General features: G+C 33.7%; 1 protein-coding gene across 1 annotated transcript in view; it reads right to left on the bottom strand.

Moving 5' to 3' along the window:
* LOC150110021 (ankyrin repeat and FYVE domain-containing protein 1) overlaps positions 1–17352 on the bottom strand; it is a 532825-nt gene that overhangs the window by 337491 nt on the left and 177982 nt on the right. The window contains 1 exon segment of the mRNA XM_090395273.1: positions 16100–16265. Coding sequence (XP_090251399.1) covers positions 16100–16265 — 166 coding nt within the window.

The raw sequence follows: 17352 nt of genomic DNA, 5'->3' as shown, positions 1-17352 counted from the left end.
GGTGTATGAGGATGAGTGGTGGAGAAGGAGAGCTGTAGAGTAGGTGCCCTCCCTCGATGAGTCTTGGACTCCCTGAAGGTATCAAATAATAATAATAATAAATAATTTTGAAATTTAGAAATCCTGAAAATTTTGATTTTTATAATTTCACACTTCTCTTCATATCTCCTATTATTTTTTGTATTTGCACTTTTCATGTAATTTTTTGTGTTTTTCATATATGGTATCTCCATGGGGTCTAGAGACTCATGAGACAGACACACACTGAAGTTTTTACACACAAAATCTTTATACTTCTTCTTAAATGCATTCACTGCCAGAGAACTCAACTAATTGTGGCAATTCATTCCACTCATTCACATTTGTTAAGCAAAAAAGTTAGTCTATACACACAACCACACTCTTACACAACTTCCATAGATAATCCCACCCCTAGTTCTCCAACTGTCATATACTGAAAAATTTCCTTTGCATCAATTTTATAAAATCCCTTTAATATCTTTAAGTTTCTGTCATGTCCTTTCTGCCTATTAACTCAACTTTGTAACATACCTCCAATCTATCCTCATATGGAGCACATGACAGACTTATTACCAGCTTGGTTACTCATTTCTGAATCCTCTCTAACAACTCCTGATCCCCAAGAAACACGGGTGACCAAACCAGTGCACAGCAGCTAAGACGTAGATGAATCATAGCATTATAAAGAGGGATAATAACTTCTTTATCTTTACTTGTTAGCATGCTTTTCAGCATTGAAATAATCCTTTAAGCTATTTTCCTGACTCAAAGAGTTTCATGCCGAATATAGTAGAAACTATAATTTCTACTATATTCCAAGCTTACGCTTGGAATATAGTAGAAATTATAGTTTCTACTAAAGTTTTTACTAAATTCGGCGATTCCAAGCGTAAGCAAATACCTGGATACTGCAGCAACTGACCCTTAAGGTAGTGCAAGCTGAGTCAACTCGTGTCTAAGGTGGAGCAAATTCTGATCACTATTCTTGATATTTACCCATAATGCAAACTTAGCTCCTAGGAGCTACATTACTGTTCTACATTATGAGAGAAGGTCACTACCCAGACCGGTTTCAACCTTTATTGAGGTCTCATCAGTGAGTAGGTAGACCTAGTTAATATCAAGTTGTAGCGAACAGAACTTACAACCCTTCTATGAGCATTGCCAAGAGGTGTCCTAATAAATTATTAGATATATGAAGAGCCAAAGGCTTCAATTCGGCGACATATGACTTGTTTGGAATCGCCGAATTCCAAGCGAATCGCCGAACTTTATATAGTTTCTACTATATTCGGCATGAAACTCTTTGAGTTTCTTATTCGGCTAAGAAACAATATGGGACGTAATATCCCTTAACTTAAACAAGTCATATGTCACCAAATTGAAGCCTTTGGCTCTTCATATATCTAATAATTTATTAGGACACCTCTTGGCAATACTCATAGAAGGGTTGTAAGTTCTGTTCGCTACAACTTGATATTAACTAGGTCTACCTACTCACTGATGAGACCTCAATACAGGTTGAAACCAGTCTGGGTGGTGGCCTTCTCTCATAATGTAGAACAGTAATACAACTCCTAGGAGCTAAGTTCGCATTATGGATAAATATCAAGAATAGTGATTGGAGCTTGCTCCACCTTAGACATGAGTTGCCTCAGCTTGCACTACCTTAAGGGTCAGTTTCTGCAGTATCCAGGTATTTGCTTACGCTTGGAATCGCCGAACTTTATATAGTTTCTACTATGTTCGGCATGAAACTCTTTGAGTTTCTTATTCGGCTAAGAAACAATATGGGACGTAATATCCCTTAACTTAAACAAGGCATATGTCGCCGAATTGAACCTTTGGCTCTTCATATATCTAGTATTTTACTGACTTTTGCAATATGCCCTCTGAACTTTAACTCTGTCCACCATTATCTCTAGTCCCTGGCCTCATCATTTCCAGCAATCCAGTACCATCAATATTATACACAGTATGCAACCTTTTAAACCCAAATTGCATGACCTTATATTTTGCAATGTATGCAATCTTTTAAACCCAAAGTGCATGACCTTACATTTTGCAACATTAAATTAACTATCATTATCCTTTCCTCAGAATGCCAATTCTGAGGAAACTGAGAATCCATGTTCCTTCCTATGAGAAAAAAAGAACCTATGAAAAATGTTTCCATAGGTTCTTTTTTACTGGTAAATTGAATACCAAATTTGTTAAAGCACTCATTCAATTTAGTTAGAATAGTGAATACTTGTACTCTGCATGAAGCAAAGAGTTGAGAAAAATATTGTTCTAATTTTGATATCAGGCTTCATGCCACTTTCCTTCATAAAGTGATTCATATAAATGGTAACAGCAGAGACTGCATGCACCTTTGGTTATACTTGAATTAATGAAACCAAATTTCAATTCTAATTGCCGACTTACAACTTAGGATTCTAATGTGATAAATAACCTTAAAAGTATGTAAAAAAATTACAATGCCAAAAATGTAACCCAATTTCAGTACTCCATACATTTTTACTTGGAAACAAAGTAAACATAATAGAAATACAAAAATGTTTTGACAATGAAAATCGACAAATATTTCAGAGTGAAAATAATAGTCCATCTTTAGCATCAATATAAGAACCATCAAATAAAAGCAGAATGTACAAAGAATCAGTTAAGTGTGAGTGCTGCAAGCACTCACACTGTAATCAAAGCTTTGTGCTATGATTACAGCGTTTCAAAAAAAGTTCTTGCATATTGATCTTCTGCCATCCACATTCTAAATAAGTGGTTTAAAACAAACAATTATTCAAATAAAGTCATCCTAAAAATCATACTAATTTAAATCTGAATAATGATCTATCCATGCCTCAATTTCCATTTATGGAAATTTGTAATTTCCATAAATAAAATAAATTCTCTAACACCTTTTTATTCTTCTAAGGGAATAAGGCAACACTATTTTAGTCCGAACTTTTTACCATTAGCTGGAACCAGTCTAGGCCATCACCAATACCTAGATTACAAAGTCTCCTACTTCATTGTCAGAGATTGCACTTCAAAATAAAGGAATGCCAAAGAAAAACCATATAAAGAAAGGCTATAATTTCCACTGCCAGGCAATGCATGATGGACACTTGTCACAACCTTTCTAAGCAGTATCCAGAGTACAAAAAGAATGCTATCATCTTTAGTTATAATGGTGCTAGTTCGTGTTTTAAAACAGATAAAAAATGAAAAATGACACATATCAGGGATATTGAGGGAAATCAAAACTGGGTGATCTAGAGGGACATCCAGAAAGTAAGTTCCGTTTTTAAATATTTCCACTGCAGTGCTGTGATCGCAATGGTGCACATGCATGCTGAGTTTGTAGATTTGTTAGCAAGGTGTTGGTGCCATTTTCAGACATTCTCGCAGTGAGTACGCTTCTTGGTGTGTGTTTATAATGTCTAAGAAAATCATCGAATCAGCTGCCACTCCACAATCAACGCGAGTATGTACTGCCAAACCCTTAAGAAACTGCATAAGAAACGACAAGGCATGCTCACTAGGGATGTTATTTTGATTCATGATAACGCCCACCCACACACAGCCGGTGTAACACAACAACTTCTCGCCACCTTCGGCTTGGAACAATTCCATCATCCCTCCATATAGTCCTGATCTCACGTCAAGCAACTTTCACCTGTTCAAACATCTGAAATCTTTCCTTGGTGGCTGGCAGTTTCAAGACGATGACGAGGTCAAAGAAGCATCAATACGTGGTTTGCGTCACAGGTGGCAAGTTGTATACCTTCTACGATGAAGGTATACAACTCCTGGTGCCCAGTTATGATAAGTCCCTGAACAATGGCAGAAATTATGTAGAAAAGTACTGAAAGATGTCTACCTTAATTTCCAATAACGTTTTTTTTTTTTTTTTTGCAAGTATATTTCTGTTTCTCTGACAGCCCATCGGAACTTACTTTCTAGATGCCCCTCGTATTTCATGCAGATGATGTATGTCTCATTGCTCACAGACATGTAGATATCCAAAACAAACTAACCATATTGCAAAAACAATCACAAAGTTGATCTGAAAATATAAATAAAAAAAAAAAGAAATGAGACTAAGCATATAACAATGTACAAAGCAATATTAATGAAAATATTCACATTGTTTCAAATTTTACATAGCTTAGTGTTTTAACTACAGACAAAAATGGAGCAGCAGCCAGAGATATTGATATAAGGATCCAGAATGCAAGAGGTGCATAAGTTAAACAAAGTAAATTATGGAAAATGGAAAATGAAAAATATTCACATAGATACAAAAGTAATCAAAGCAGTTATTTTATGTGGAAGTGAAACATGATTGGTTTCAAAGGAAATGCAAAAAAGCTACAAACATTCATAATAAATGTCTACAGAATATATTTTGAATAGGGGCAGTTTCAAATTACTTAAGAAGACCTCTCTCGGGGGGGGCCCTGTAATTCCTAGCGAGCGCTTCCCCTGGGTGGTGGATAGGGGAGACCACCGTGTGTGTGCATGCACGCGTGTGTGTATATATATATATATATATGGTGGGGTGGTCCGAATATACTGAATAAGGACTCGTGGACCAACAGGGCCATAAGGGGCAATCATCTTGATTGTAAGGGAAGTGGCACTCCCATTGACCCCTAGCTGGATCTATCCTCTCCTTCTTCTACTCTGAGGAAGATCCACTTACTTTAATCTTTCCTATAAGGCCTTATCAGCCAATTCTTCTTATTTTATGACCCTTATGCTATTAGAGTACTCGAGGGCCATGGGGTCTTTTCATTTCTGGGCTTACAACTATGCCCTCTCTATAAACCTTACTATAATTCTTCTATAATCTACACTTTCCCCTTCAATATACCTTATTCCTCCTATGGGTTTAAATTCGGAAGGCTAGTTCAGAAGCCTTAAGGTAGCAGCCCTACCACAGAAAAAGATAATCAGATTGAATCTATAGGAAACGACCCTGGAATGGAAAAGGTAAAACAAAAATGGAAATGACAAAATATAATACACATAGCAAACTGGAATTTAAGAGGAATAGCATATAAAGAAATAGAATTAGACCAGTTATTAAATGAAAGAAATTTTAAAATAGCAGTAATCACTGAAACAAAAAAGAAATTAAAAGGAACTATGAGAACTGAAAATTTTAATGTGATATACAGTGGAGTCGACAGAGACCAGAGAGCACAAGCAGGAGTCATGATTTGGATTCATCACTCCGTTTCAAAACAGATAAAACATTATAAATTATGGAATAAAAGAATAATAGAAGCTCGAATAAAAATAGATAGAGGCTATTTAACAATAATTAGTTTATATGCCCCAGAAGAAGGAAGAGAACATGATAATATTGATGTTTATAATCAGCTACAAAACATATATAATAAAATAAATAAAAACAATTACATAATTTTAGCAGGAGACTTAAATGCAAGAATTGGAAACACGAAAATTAATAATATAGGAATACATGAAGAACATACTCTAAACATGAATGGTAAAAAATTGATTGACTTTGTAGTTTATAATAAGCTAAAAATAATGAATTCCTTCTATAAACATAAAGACATACATAAATATATGGGCAGCAAGAGGATGGAAATCAATATTAGATTACTTCATATTAAATGAAAAGACATCAAAATTTTCACTAGATGTTAGAGTTCACAGAGGATATGAAATAAGCAGTGACCACTTCCTTGTTAAAATAAAATTAAGATTTCCACCTAAATGGCTACAAGTAACAAGAACAGAAAGAAAAATTGAAACATTTGTTTATAAAATTAGACCATTGAATGACACAAATGCACAATGGCTATATGAACAAAGAATTAACCAATATCTAGATAAAATAAAACAAAATGAAGAAATAGAAATAGAATGGCTTAATATAAAAACGATACTAAATGCAGCAGCAAATGAAAGCTTAGGAAAGACCAAAAAATTCAATAAAAGAAAAAAACTTGGAATGATACAATCAAAGAAATAATCAAAAAGAAAAAAGAAGCCTATCACAAATGGTTAAGCAGTAAAAGATTAGAAGATGAAATAGAATATAAAAGAATAAGAGCCATAGCTAAAAGAGAAGTCAGAAAAAGACAGAGAATCATGGAATAAATCTGTTTCTAATTTAGAACATGATTTATATAAAATAAGACCCTATGTATATAAGATTTTGAAACACTTAAATGCAGATACCAAAGAAAACAAAATTAAACACTGAATTGAAATTAGAAGAATTTCTAAATTACTACACAGAACTGTGGACAGACAAATATTTTAAAAAAGACAACTGGCAAACAATTAACAAAAATGAAAAGGAAATAACTGAATAAGAATTAGAAATCAGCCTGAAAGAAACAAGAAACGGAAAATCGCCTGGAGAAGATAAGCTAGGTTCAGAACTATATAAATACGCAGGTACAAGATTCAAAGAAATACTCTTATTATTTTTAAATAAAACTTACTCAACTGGTATACCCCCAATAGAATGGAAAAAAGCAATTGTGATTCCTATCTTTAAAAAAGGTAATAGAGATGACCCTAAAAACTATAGAGGTATCAGTATACTGAATTCCTGTTACAAAATATATAGCAGAATCTTAAATAACAAACTAATGAAATATTCCAAAAACCTTATTCTAAAAGTACAGAATGGATTTAGAAAAGGACAATCATGTACAGACCCAGCCTTTTGCCTAAAATTAACAATAGAGAAAAGAAGAGAATATAATTTAGAAACACATATTGCATTTATTGACTTTGAAAAAGCATTTCACAAAGTTAAAAGAAACATATTATTTAACATATTAAAAGAAAGACAAATACCAAATAATATCCTAAATGCTATCACAAGTATATATGAAAATAATCAAATACAAATAAGATTAAATCACAAGCTATCATATATGAGAGAGAAGATATTATGAAAGAATTAAACACCAAGAACCAGTAATAGAAAAAATTAAAAAATATAAACATAAATGGATGGAACACATTCAAAGAATGAAAACAGAAAGAATACCAAAACAAGCCTTAAAGTACAAGCCATTAGGCAAAAGAAAACCAGGACGCCCTCTTAAACGATTCAACGATGAATTCTAAGGCCGGAACAGGCCATGCTAGGCCTAAATCCTTGATACGCATGATGATGATGAAGGAGACCTCTGGAAAAGAACATGCCAGCTAAAAGTCAACCTAGATATCAAACAGTAAAATTTGAGTTGACTGCATATACACTTCAGAAAGTTCATCAAGAAATCTCCAATCAACCCTTAAATGGAACCCACAAAAGAGAAAGCCTAGTTGTTCAAAAAAGTACTCAGAGAAGACAGAACTTAATAGAAACGTTTTGCTGAACTACCAATAGCAGGCTTAAAAACTGGAAATATCCCCAAATTTGGGAGACATATATCATGAGAACATCAGTCCAACGGCCCAGAATACCTAATATAGCCCACCAGGGGACACCATCAGGACTTTAGGAAAAACAGTAGTCTCCTCTCTTTGACCTCATTTGCTGTTTTAGTGCCTGTGTGCACATGCATTAATCTTAAGTTCCCGTGAAGATGGCAACGCGATGTTGCCGAAATATAGAAAGTATATATTAAAGTTTATTTTAATTTATATTCCAGTTTATGTTGTGAATTCCTTAAGTAATTTAATAATCATAACAAAGATCTGTATTTAAGTTTTGTCGATTTGGAAAAGGCATATGACAAGGTGCCAAGAGAGAAGCTATTCAATATGCTACAGGTATATGGTGTCAATGGGGCATTATATCAAGCAATACTTAGTCTTTAATTGAGTTGTGAATTAGCAGTTAGAATTGAAGTACAGGGAGATGGTTTGATGTTAAATCTGGTGTCAGACAAGGATGTACATTATCCCCTTTGTTATTTATTATCTCTTGGTGCCCCATTATGATAAGTGAAGGAAAGTGGTATATTAAACCTGATATCAAAATTAGAGATATTAATGTCAGCTTTCTGCTTTATGTGGTCGATGTTATACTTCTAAATAAATCCGCTACAAGTCTGCAAGATTCCCTGACTCAATTGAATAACTGTTGTAATAGATATGGTATGAAGGTCAGCAATAACAAGATAAAGACACTGAAAATAGGCAGAAGCATTGAAAATATCAACTGCATTGTGAATGGAGAACCTGTTGAACAAGTAAAACATTTCAGCTACTTAGGCACGATATTTAGTGAGGATGAGGACAGTAAATTAAATATGGAAATAGACAACAGAATCAACAAAACTGGCATGGTAGGAAGTCAATTGAATAAATTCATATGGAATAAGGGAGAAATTAGTCAGAACACTAAATTAGCTGTATACAAGACAGTGTTCAAACCAGTTTTAACTTGTGGATCTGAAAGCTGGGTGAGAAGAAAAACACTTGACCAAAGACTAGAGATGACAGATATGAGAGTACTGAGAAAAATTAGGGGCACGAACAGATGGCATCAATGGCAATATCATATTAAAAATGAAGATATTAGGAAAGAACTTGACCTTGTCAGCATCCAGGTGTTAGATCCTGAATGAGGCCTACCTCTGCTAGACAGATCCTCATTCAGGATCTAACAAGAACGGAGCCAAAATAAAGAAAATACCTGTACTACTGGTGAAAATTGTACTAGAAAGAAATAAGGAAAGGGGGTGAAGTGTATCATATAATTATCTATTAAGTGTATATCTATTCACCCAATGGAGAGGAAACATTGTAAAATATTAATATGTGTGAATTAAACGGAAATATATGTGTGTAAATTGGAAGTGGAAATAATACGTGTAAACAGAAACAGAAGAATAATATGTGTAAGTTGCAACAAACAAAAAAAGGGAAATATTAACAATCAACTCAAGGACAGATTCTATGAAACTGTGCATGCCACAATGATGACTAAGAGCCATAACGGCATGACCTTGATAAACCAATTGTTGAACCTTACAAGCAAGATTTTGCAAATTCTCTGGAAGGATGTCTTTCACGGGTTCGAGATGAAAGTCTTCGATGCGAACGTGACTGTAAGCTGCAGGAGAAAAAAGGGAGTTGATGGTCGGAAAATCAAGAGAGTGAGGGAAGAAGGTGAAAGAGGTATGACGTGAGAAGGAGGTCTGACAAAAAACCTCCAAGTGTGGACCAAAGGGGAAAAAAGGCTCGGATCCAAAATGAGACCCGAACCATGATGTCCCTCCTGTAGGGTACAGAAGTTCCAGACAAGCACCGTAGATGTTTCCCAACGATAGCAAAGATACAGTGCGCATCAATCCATGAGATGGGAAAGCAATCTGCAGAGTGAACAAAGGTCCAACCAGGATATGCACGTGACATTTGAGTGAGACTGTATGCTGCAAGAAATGGTAAGGTAATTTTGACCTATCTAAAGTTCAAGAGGGAGCGTTGAATAAAAAATTTGGTTTAAACACATTTGCAGAAAGGAAGACAGACTATTTTGTTAATTAGCGGAACTTTTAGGGACACTGGACTGGTAGTCCGAAGAGATATGTTACGTGATCCTTGCAGAAAAAAAAATTTGTATGTGTATGTTACCTTAGCTGTCTCCCTAAAGATACACGTCTAGACAATTCTTAGTATATATACCTATGTGCATGCCCTCTCTTAGAAGATAATAGATATCATATTCTGAAATTGTCATGTAATGCTACTTAAAGTGTTTAATCTAATTTAAGGGAATTAACGAATTGATTGATATATATTTCATGTATACTGATAGTGAAAAATAAAACTTTATGTTTATAGTTGAATCCTGGTCATCGAATTGTGTTCGAGAACGATATTACCACTGACCAAAATACAGACAAAAAGGGGAAATAGTGATTAAGTAATATTAAGGCTAGAAAAGGGCATGACTGCAATCTCCCAAAAATCCGGACACCATCCTGCCTGATTAGAATCAAGCAGGATAGTTATCTAGATCAGGGAAAGGGCCCACAGTTTATTAAGATAGACAACTCTAACTGGCGCAAAACAAATAAATCTGTTATAGGCCGTGCATGACCCAGGAAGAATTTTAGGATCCCTGGCCACAAGGAAGCAATTGATAAGTCACATTCAAAATTAAGAACCAACGCTCACGAAGCACCAGTGTCTAACACAGGAATGCGTTAGCAGAGCTAATCTCAGGTGGTATGGTCACTTAAACAGAATGGGCAAGGAAAGATTACCAAAACAAGTGTTCTCTGCCAGGTTGGAAGGAAAACGACCCAGAGAAAACCAAGATATAAGTGGATTGATACAGTAAAAAATGCCTTAGAAGATAGAAATATAAGATCTGTTAATGTTGGAGTCTTGACAAGTAACAGACTGATTTGGAGGAAAATTGTAGGTAGGAAGTTAGTAATGACGTAAATTTTTCATTTATACTATGATATCCTGTACACCCCTCGAGGATACATGGCAGGAATTTGATGATGATGTGATGCCTTTTTTTTTTTTTTTTTTTTTTTTTGAGAACAGTGATGAGCTGAATCAAATGTAGCAGCCTGTTATGATAGGTTTACAATGAATAAAAGTTCATTGTAGACACCATGACAGTACCTTCAATCTGCTTGTAGCATTTGTTTCTACAGATGAGTGAATAACAAAATCAAACAGTTAAACTATAGTCTGAAGAGAAGTCCTGTGATAACTGGAATCAGCAAAAAGTGCATCAGTGAATAAGGACCGAATGTCAAAACTGACCATTGTCATTTTTGTCAATAATTCTGATGAAGTTTCACATACAAGTGATTAACAGATAGGCTAGGAACTCTGCTAAATAATTGGCAGTAGCATGAATACAATCAACCATGGATATAAGATGAATACTTTCTTCGTGGATTTTTTAGTAATTCACAGAAATGAAAAGCTCTTTCAAATCATCAATTTTTTTTTATAGTATCTTTGTCCCAAATGATAATTTTATGAAGTAGAGAATTCAATTTCTATCAGTTTGTAGGGTTATGAGCAATATACTGGTACATAGTTGCATGTTGTTGTAAAAGGGAAATTTGTTTTAATAAGAAGCATCTACAACCACAACAGCTCTTACTTTATCTGCTTTTGTAGTAGTTAATGGCCATTCTGTTTCAAAATTTAAAGGCTTTAAACTAGCCTGGAGACTAATTTGGAAGAGGAAAGTCAACTATATATAAGCCACACAAAAGAAACTTCAAGATGGAGTTTACTGATATCATTACTTGAGAGGGTGGACAAGTTTCTCTCAACATTATAAAGAACATTCAGATACTGTTTTAAGTGAAATTGAAAACAGCTAATGTTTGCTTAAACAGAAAGGCATCAAACTTGTAGCCAAGGATGCATGTATGTTTGCTGCTATAGGATTAGTGAAAAGATGTTCGGAAATGTATAAAATTACATAGAAGGTTAGCATTTAGGAAAGAGGATATGGTCTCTAATAGATGAGAGATATTTTAAATGTTGAGAGTGACACTGTTTTAAAAAAAAGAAATCCTTGCTTGTAGTTACCTAGTTGGACAGAACTTACCATGTTCAGTGTTCTTGATCATTTTTTTCCCTTAAAGGATAATTAAATGAGTTTTTAATAGCACTTTTAACATAGAGAGATCTAGAAACAAGAAATTTTTGGGCAGGTGTTAATGCCAGGAAGAGGCAGAAGTGCAAGTCAAGAAGATAAATGGATTCCAACTGTAAATCTAAATATTATTAAAAATTAAGGGGAGTGAAGTAAGATGTTTCTTATGAGAAATAAGACAGGACAGTTTTAGTAAGAATTCAGCAATTTAGTAGAAATTCAGTAGTTTTCTCTAAAGGAGAAAAAGTAAGAATTACTCTTTAAGACACTTGGCTATCAAACATTATGAAGTTTGAACCATATCATTAAGTAATAATGAATTTATCACTGATTATGTTGGTAGTGTGTGTGTGTGTTCGTTCATTCTTCTGGACAGTGGGATGAAAAACAAGTTTCTGAGAGGAAAACCATGCAACCTCCATTATGAGACTAGCTGACTCACCTCACGTTCACATGAAAAGCACTGCTAAAGATTATTCATGTTCTAGATGGTATTTGAACCCATGTCTTTCTGAATGAAGGGCACTTCTGATACTGACTGAGCTACGAAGGCTCTAGCAGGATTTCCAGATTATGTAAAAAATATCTGAAGTAAAAATAGAATAGGTGAATATCACACAAATATAATTGGTGTTACTGAGGTGACTAAACAAGCAATACCCTGTTAAATAAATATAGGACGTTATATTTGGACCATATAATCAAGAAAGGAGTAGCAATAACATTCAACACCAAACACAAAGATAGATTTCTTATCAGCAGACAATGTCAAGTAGAGTTCTGTGGACAATTTTCAAAATAGGGAATTGGATACTTAAATTTATTTGTGCTTATGGTCCTACAGAAGATTCTCAATAAGAAAGAAATGGAATTTAAGTCATTAGAGATAACAGCTGACAAAGGAAATGAAGAAGCTGGTCCTTATTGAAGATCTAAATAGCACAGTAGGAAACAAATCACAATCATACAGAAATCTTTTGGGAAAAGTTTGAGAAAAGAGCAAAGCTAATACTAATAATGGTAAGTGCCTACTAGATTTGTCTTCAAGGACATAGATAATTACAAACACCATGTTTCATGATAAAGATGTGTAAAAATTCATATGGATAGAAGTCAAGAAAAGTATCTTAACTATATATTATTGTTGATAGACACTTTTCTTGACTTCTCCAAGTTTTAAGGGAGGGGAGGGATATATATATATATATATCATGACAGCAGTTGAAATGCAAATGGATGTTGGGCTACTGGTCACATTATTGAAGACTTATCAGAAAAGAGGAATAACTAATAACTTAACTGATAGCATTGTGAATGGCATCCATTGAAGTGTCTGCAGAAAAGGCACAAAGCAGTAACAGACCATATACAGGGTGTTCGGGATAAATTTGACATATTTATAATTAATTATATTTTTCCGTAAGTTACATGTATTAACACAGACTTCTCTTCATTTAAAAGTTTGGACCCTTCTTCATTCATATACAAGATGTCAGAAAGGATGGATAGCTGGAACCCACCTGAATCATGGAAGAGAATAACTTGTATCATGATGATTCGTGCCCGCCATCAAAATAAGGATATTACGACTGCTGCCCAATGCTCCCTGAATACAGTAAAAACAATCAGGCATGAACTAGAGACTTGCAATGGTGACTACGAGGATGTAGCAAGAAGAAAGATCCCTAGCAGACGATCTGATTGCGTTCGTACAGCAGAATTCCTCGCAAATCTGCAGGAACAGGTGTTGAAGAACCCTGGCATTGGAATTCGGGCTTTGTTCGTGGAGTTGCTAACTGTAGTCAAGCCCTGGATAACAAGGGTAGCCAATGGTAGGCCGTATGTATGGCAGCAGGATTTGGCCCCTTGCCACACCTCTGGGAAAAGTCAAAAATGGTTGTCTGAAAATTTCTACGACTTCACCAGTCCAAATGTTTGGCCTCCAAACTCCCCAGACCTTAACCCCATGGATTATTTTGTATGGGGCGCAGTTGAAAAAGACACCAATCGCACTTCCAGTAATACAAAAGCCCAGTTAATGGATAAAATTAAAACAGTTTTTGCGGCCCTTCCCAGGGAGACTGTAGCATCAGCTTGTTCGAGGTTCCGAAGCAGAATTGAAGCTGTGATCGATGCTAATGGTGGTTATTTTGAGTAAATCTTGTTGATAGTATTGTAATTAACTCTGCCTGTAATGTTTTTTTGTCAATTCATTAAATTTAATAGATACAAAGAAGATTTTCTTTTTCCTTACGAAACTGTCAAATTTATCCCGAACACCCTGTATGAAACAATAGTTAGAGCAAATAAGAGCTACTGTCCTCAGCAAGAATTTTTAGAGAGGTTTTCAATGTGTTCCAAATGTAAGATCAGTATTCTGAAGTCAGGTTGAATGAGAGGCCTTGCTCCATCGTCCCAACCTGAATCGTAATGACTGTATATCTATATCAAAAATCTGGGAAAGTCTAATCAAGATTACTCATTAATTTTTTTTTTTTTTTTTTTTTAAAATCATGTCTCTACTTCAAAATATTCTGTTTCATACTTAGTGATATAACATCACGCAGCTTGTTCTATTTTAAATGATCTATTGTTAATATTCTAGCTTGTATTTTTTATAACTGTTCTTGTAATACCACTGAGGATGGTCTGCTATTTCCAGACCGAAATATCTGGTTAATTAAATATCTTTCTTGTCTTTACGTGCATTTATCATTAATATTATTTGTATTTGATTATTTTCATATATACTTATGATAGCTTTTAGGATATTATTTGGTATTTGTCTTTCTTTTAATAATGTTAAATAAAATGCTTCTTTTAACTTCTGTCAAAGTCGATAATTGCAATTTGTGTTTCTAAACTGTATTCTCTTCTTTTCTCTATTATTAATTTTAGGCAAAAGACTGAGTCTATACATGATCGTCTTTTTCTAAATCCATTCTATACTTCTAAAATAAAGTTTTCGGAATATTTCATTAGTTTGCTATTTAAAATTCTTCTATATATTTTGTAACAGGAATTTAGTATACTTATACCTCTATAGTTTTTAGGGTCATCTCTGCTACCTTTTTTTAAAGATAGGAATCACATTTGCTTTTTCCATTCTATTGGGGGTTACCAGTTGAATCAAGTTTATTTAAAAATAATAGGAATCTTTCTATGAATCTTGTTCCTGCATATTTATATAGTTCTGAACCTAACTTATCTTCTCCAGGTGATTTTCCATTTCTTGTTTCTGTCAGGCTGATTTCTAATTCTTCTTTAGCTATTTCATTTTCATTAAATGTTTGCCAGTTATCTTTTTTAAAATATTCATCTGTCCACAATTCTGTGCAGAAATTCTTCTAATTTCAATTTGGTGTTTATTTTTATTTTTTCTTTAGTATCTGCATTTAAATGTTTCAAAATCTTATATACATTGGGTGTTATTTTATATAAATCATGTTCTAAATTAGAACATGATTTATATAGAAACAAATTTGTTCCATGATTCTCTATGTCTTTTTCTGACTTCTCTTTTAGCTATAGCTCTTATTCTTTTATATTCTATTTCATCTTCTAATCTTTTACTGCTTAACCATTTATGTAAGGCTTCTTTTTTCATTTTGATTATTTCTTTGATTTTATCACCCCATATATCTTCAGTTTTTTCCTTTAATTGAATTTTTTGGTCTTCCTTAACCTTTCATTTGCTGCTGCATTTAGTATTTTATATTAAGTTTTTATATAAGCCATTCTATTTCTTCATTTTGTTTTATTTTATCTAGATATCGGTCAATTCTTTGTTCATATAGCCATTGTATATTTGTGTCATTTAATAGTCTAGTTTTATAAACAAATGTTTTATTTATTTATTTTCTGTTCTTGTTACTTGTAACCATTTAGGTGGTAATCTTAATTTTATTTTAACGAGAAAGTGATCACTGCTTATTTCATATCCTCTGTGAACTCTATCATCTAACGAAAACTTTGAAGGCTTTTCATTTAAGATAAAATAATCTAATATTGATTTCCATCCTCTTGCTGCCCAAGTATATTTATGTATGCCTTTATGTTTATAGAACGAATTCATTATTTTTAGGTTATTATATATAAACTACAAAGTCGATCGATTTTTTACCATTCCTGTTTAGAGTAAGTTCTTCATGTTTCTATATTATTATTAATTTTTGTGTTTCCAATTCTTGCATTTAAGTCTCCTGCTAAAATTACAATCATTTTTATTTATTTTATTATATATATTTTGTAGCTGATTATAAAATTCAATATTATCCTGTTTTCTTCCTTCTTCTGGGGCATATAAACTTATTATTGTTAAAGATAAAAGATACTATACACTTATTTGCAGTGTATTGGACATGCACAACAAATTTCATGAAAATCAGATCAACAAGGCAGCTGCTGTCAATAAACACACAGCAGCTATCTAATGTAAAACTGAAAACATTTTTATTCAATGAATTGGCTATCATAATAACTTACCTCTTTCTACAGCCTTGTATAATAGTGTTCTTCCCCTATTGTCAGTAGCATTTACATTTGCTCTATGAGAGAGCAAAGTCTTAGCAATGCTTTCCTGTTTTGTATGAAGAGCTAGGTCTATAGGAAGATCATTGTGATTATCCACTTCATTCAGTCTGCCAGGAAGCTAAACAAAACAAAAATACATAGCAATTATCCAGTTCTTACAAAGCAAAGTTGTTAACAGTAGTTCTTTACATAAAAACTTTGATATAGTTCTTATAAGTAAAACCACCTAGTTCATAAAAGTTGTTTAAAATAAAGCATGAAAAATTTTCATAATGTAAATTTCTAAGGCTGTTGTAATAGATATGGTATGAAGGTCAGCAATAAAAAGACAAAGACAGTGAAAATAGGCAGAAGCATTGAAAATATCAACTGCATTGTGAATGGAGAACCTGTTGAACAAGTAAAACATTTCAGCTACTTAGGCACGATATTTAGTGAGGATGAGGACAGTAAATTAAATATGGAAATAGACAACAGAATCAACAAAACTGGCATGGTAGGAAGTCAATTGAATAAATTCATATGGAATAAGGGAGAAATTAGTCAGAACACTAAATTAGCTGTATACAAGACAGTGTTCAAACCAGTGTTAACTTATGGATCTGAGAGCTGGGTCAGAAGTAAAACACTTGACCAAAGACTAGAGACCGCAGATATGAGAGTCCTGAGAAAGATTAGAGGCGTGAACAGATGGCATCAATGGCAATATCATATTAAAAATGAGGTTATTAGGAAAGAACTTGACATTGTCAGCATCCAGGAATGCATTAACAGAGCTAATCTCAGGTGGTATGGTCACTTAAATAGAATGGGAGAGGAAAGATTAACAAAAAAAAGTGTTCTCTGCCAGGTTGGCAGGAAAACGACCCAGAGGAAGACCAAGATATAGGTGGATTGATACGGTACAAAGTGCCTTAGACGATAGAAATATAAGATCTGATAATGTTGGAGTCTTGACAAGTAACAGACTGATTTAGAGGAAAATTGTAGATAGGAAGTTAGTAATGATGTAAATTTTTCACATAGTACTGTCATATCCTATACACCCCTTGAGGGTACATGGCAGGAATTTGATGATGAATTTCTAAGACATGTTTTAAAAAATTCATATAAAAAATGAATAAATGGCAACATCTACTGAAGGAACTCCCTTCTATAAAATCATTGAAAAAATTTAAAAAATATATATAAAATATGGAGAAAAT

The sequence above is a fragment of the Typopeltis vanoorti genome, chromosome 1 (genome assembly GCF_054136105.1).
Source record: "Typopeltis vanoorti isolate ZY-2024b chromosome 1, IOZ_Tvanoo_1.0, whole genome shotgun sequence".
NCBI classification, from domain to species: Eukaryota; Metazoa; Arthropoda; class Arachnida; order Uropygi; family Thelyphonidae; genus Typopeltis; species Typopeltis vanoorti.
Note: the sequence above shows the minus strand (reverse complement) of the source record. Positions and strands in the feature narration are given on the sequence as shown.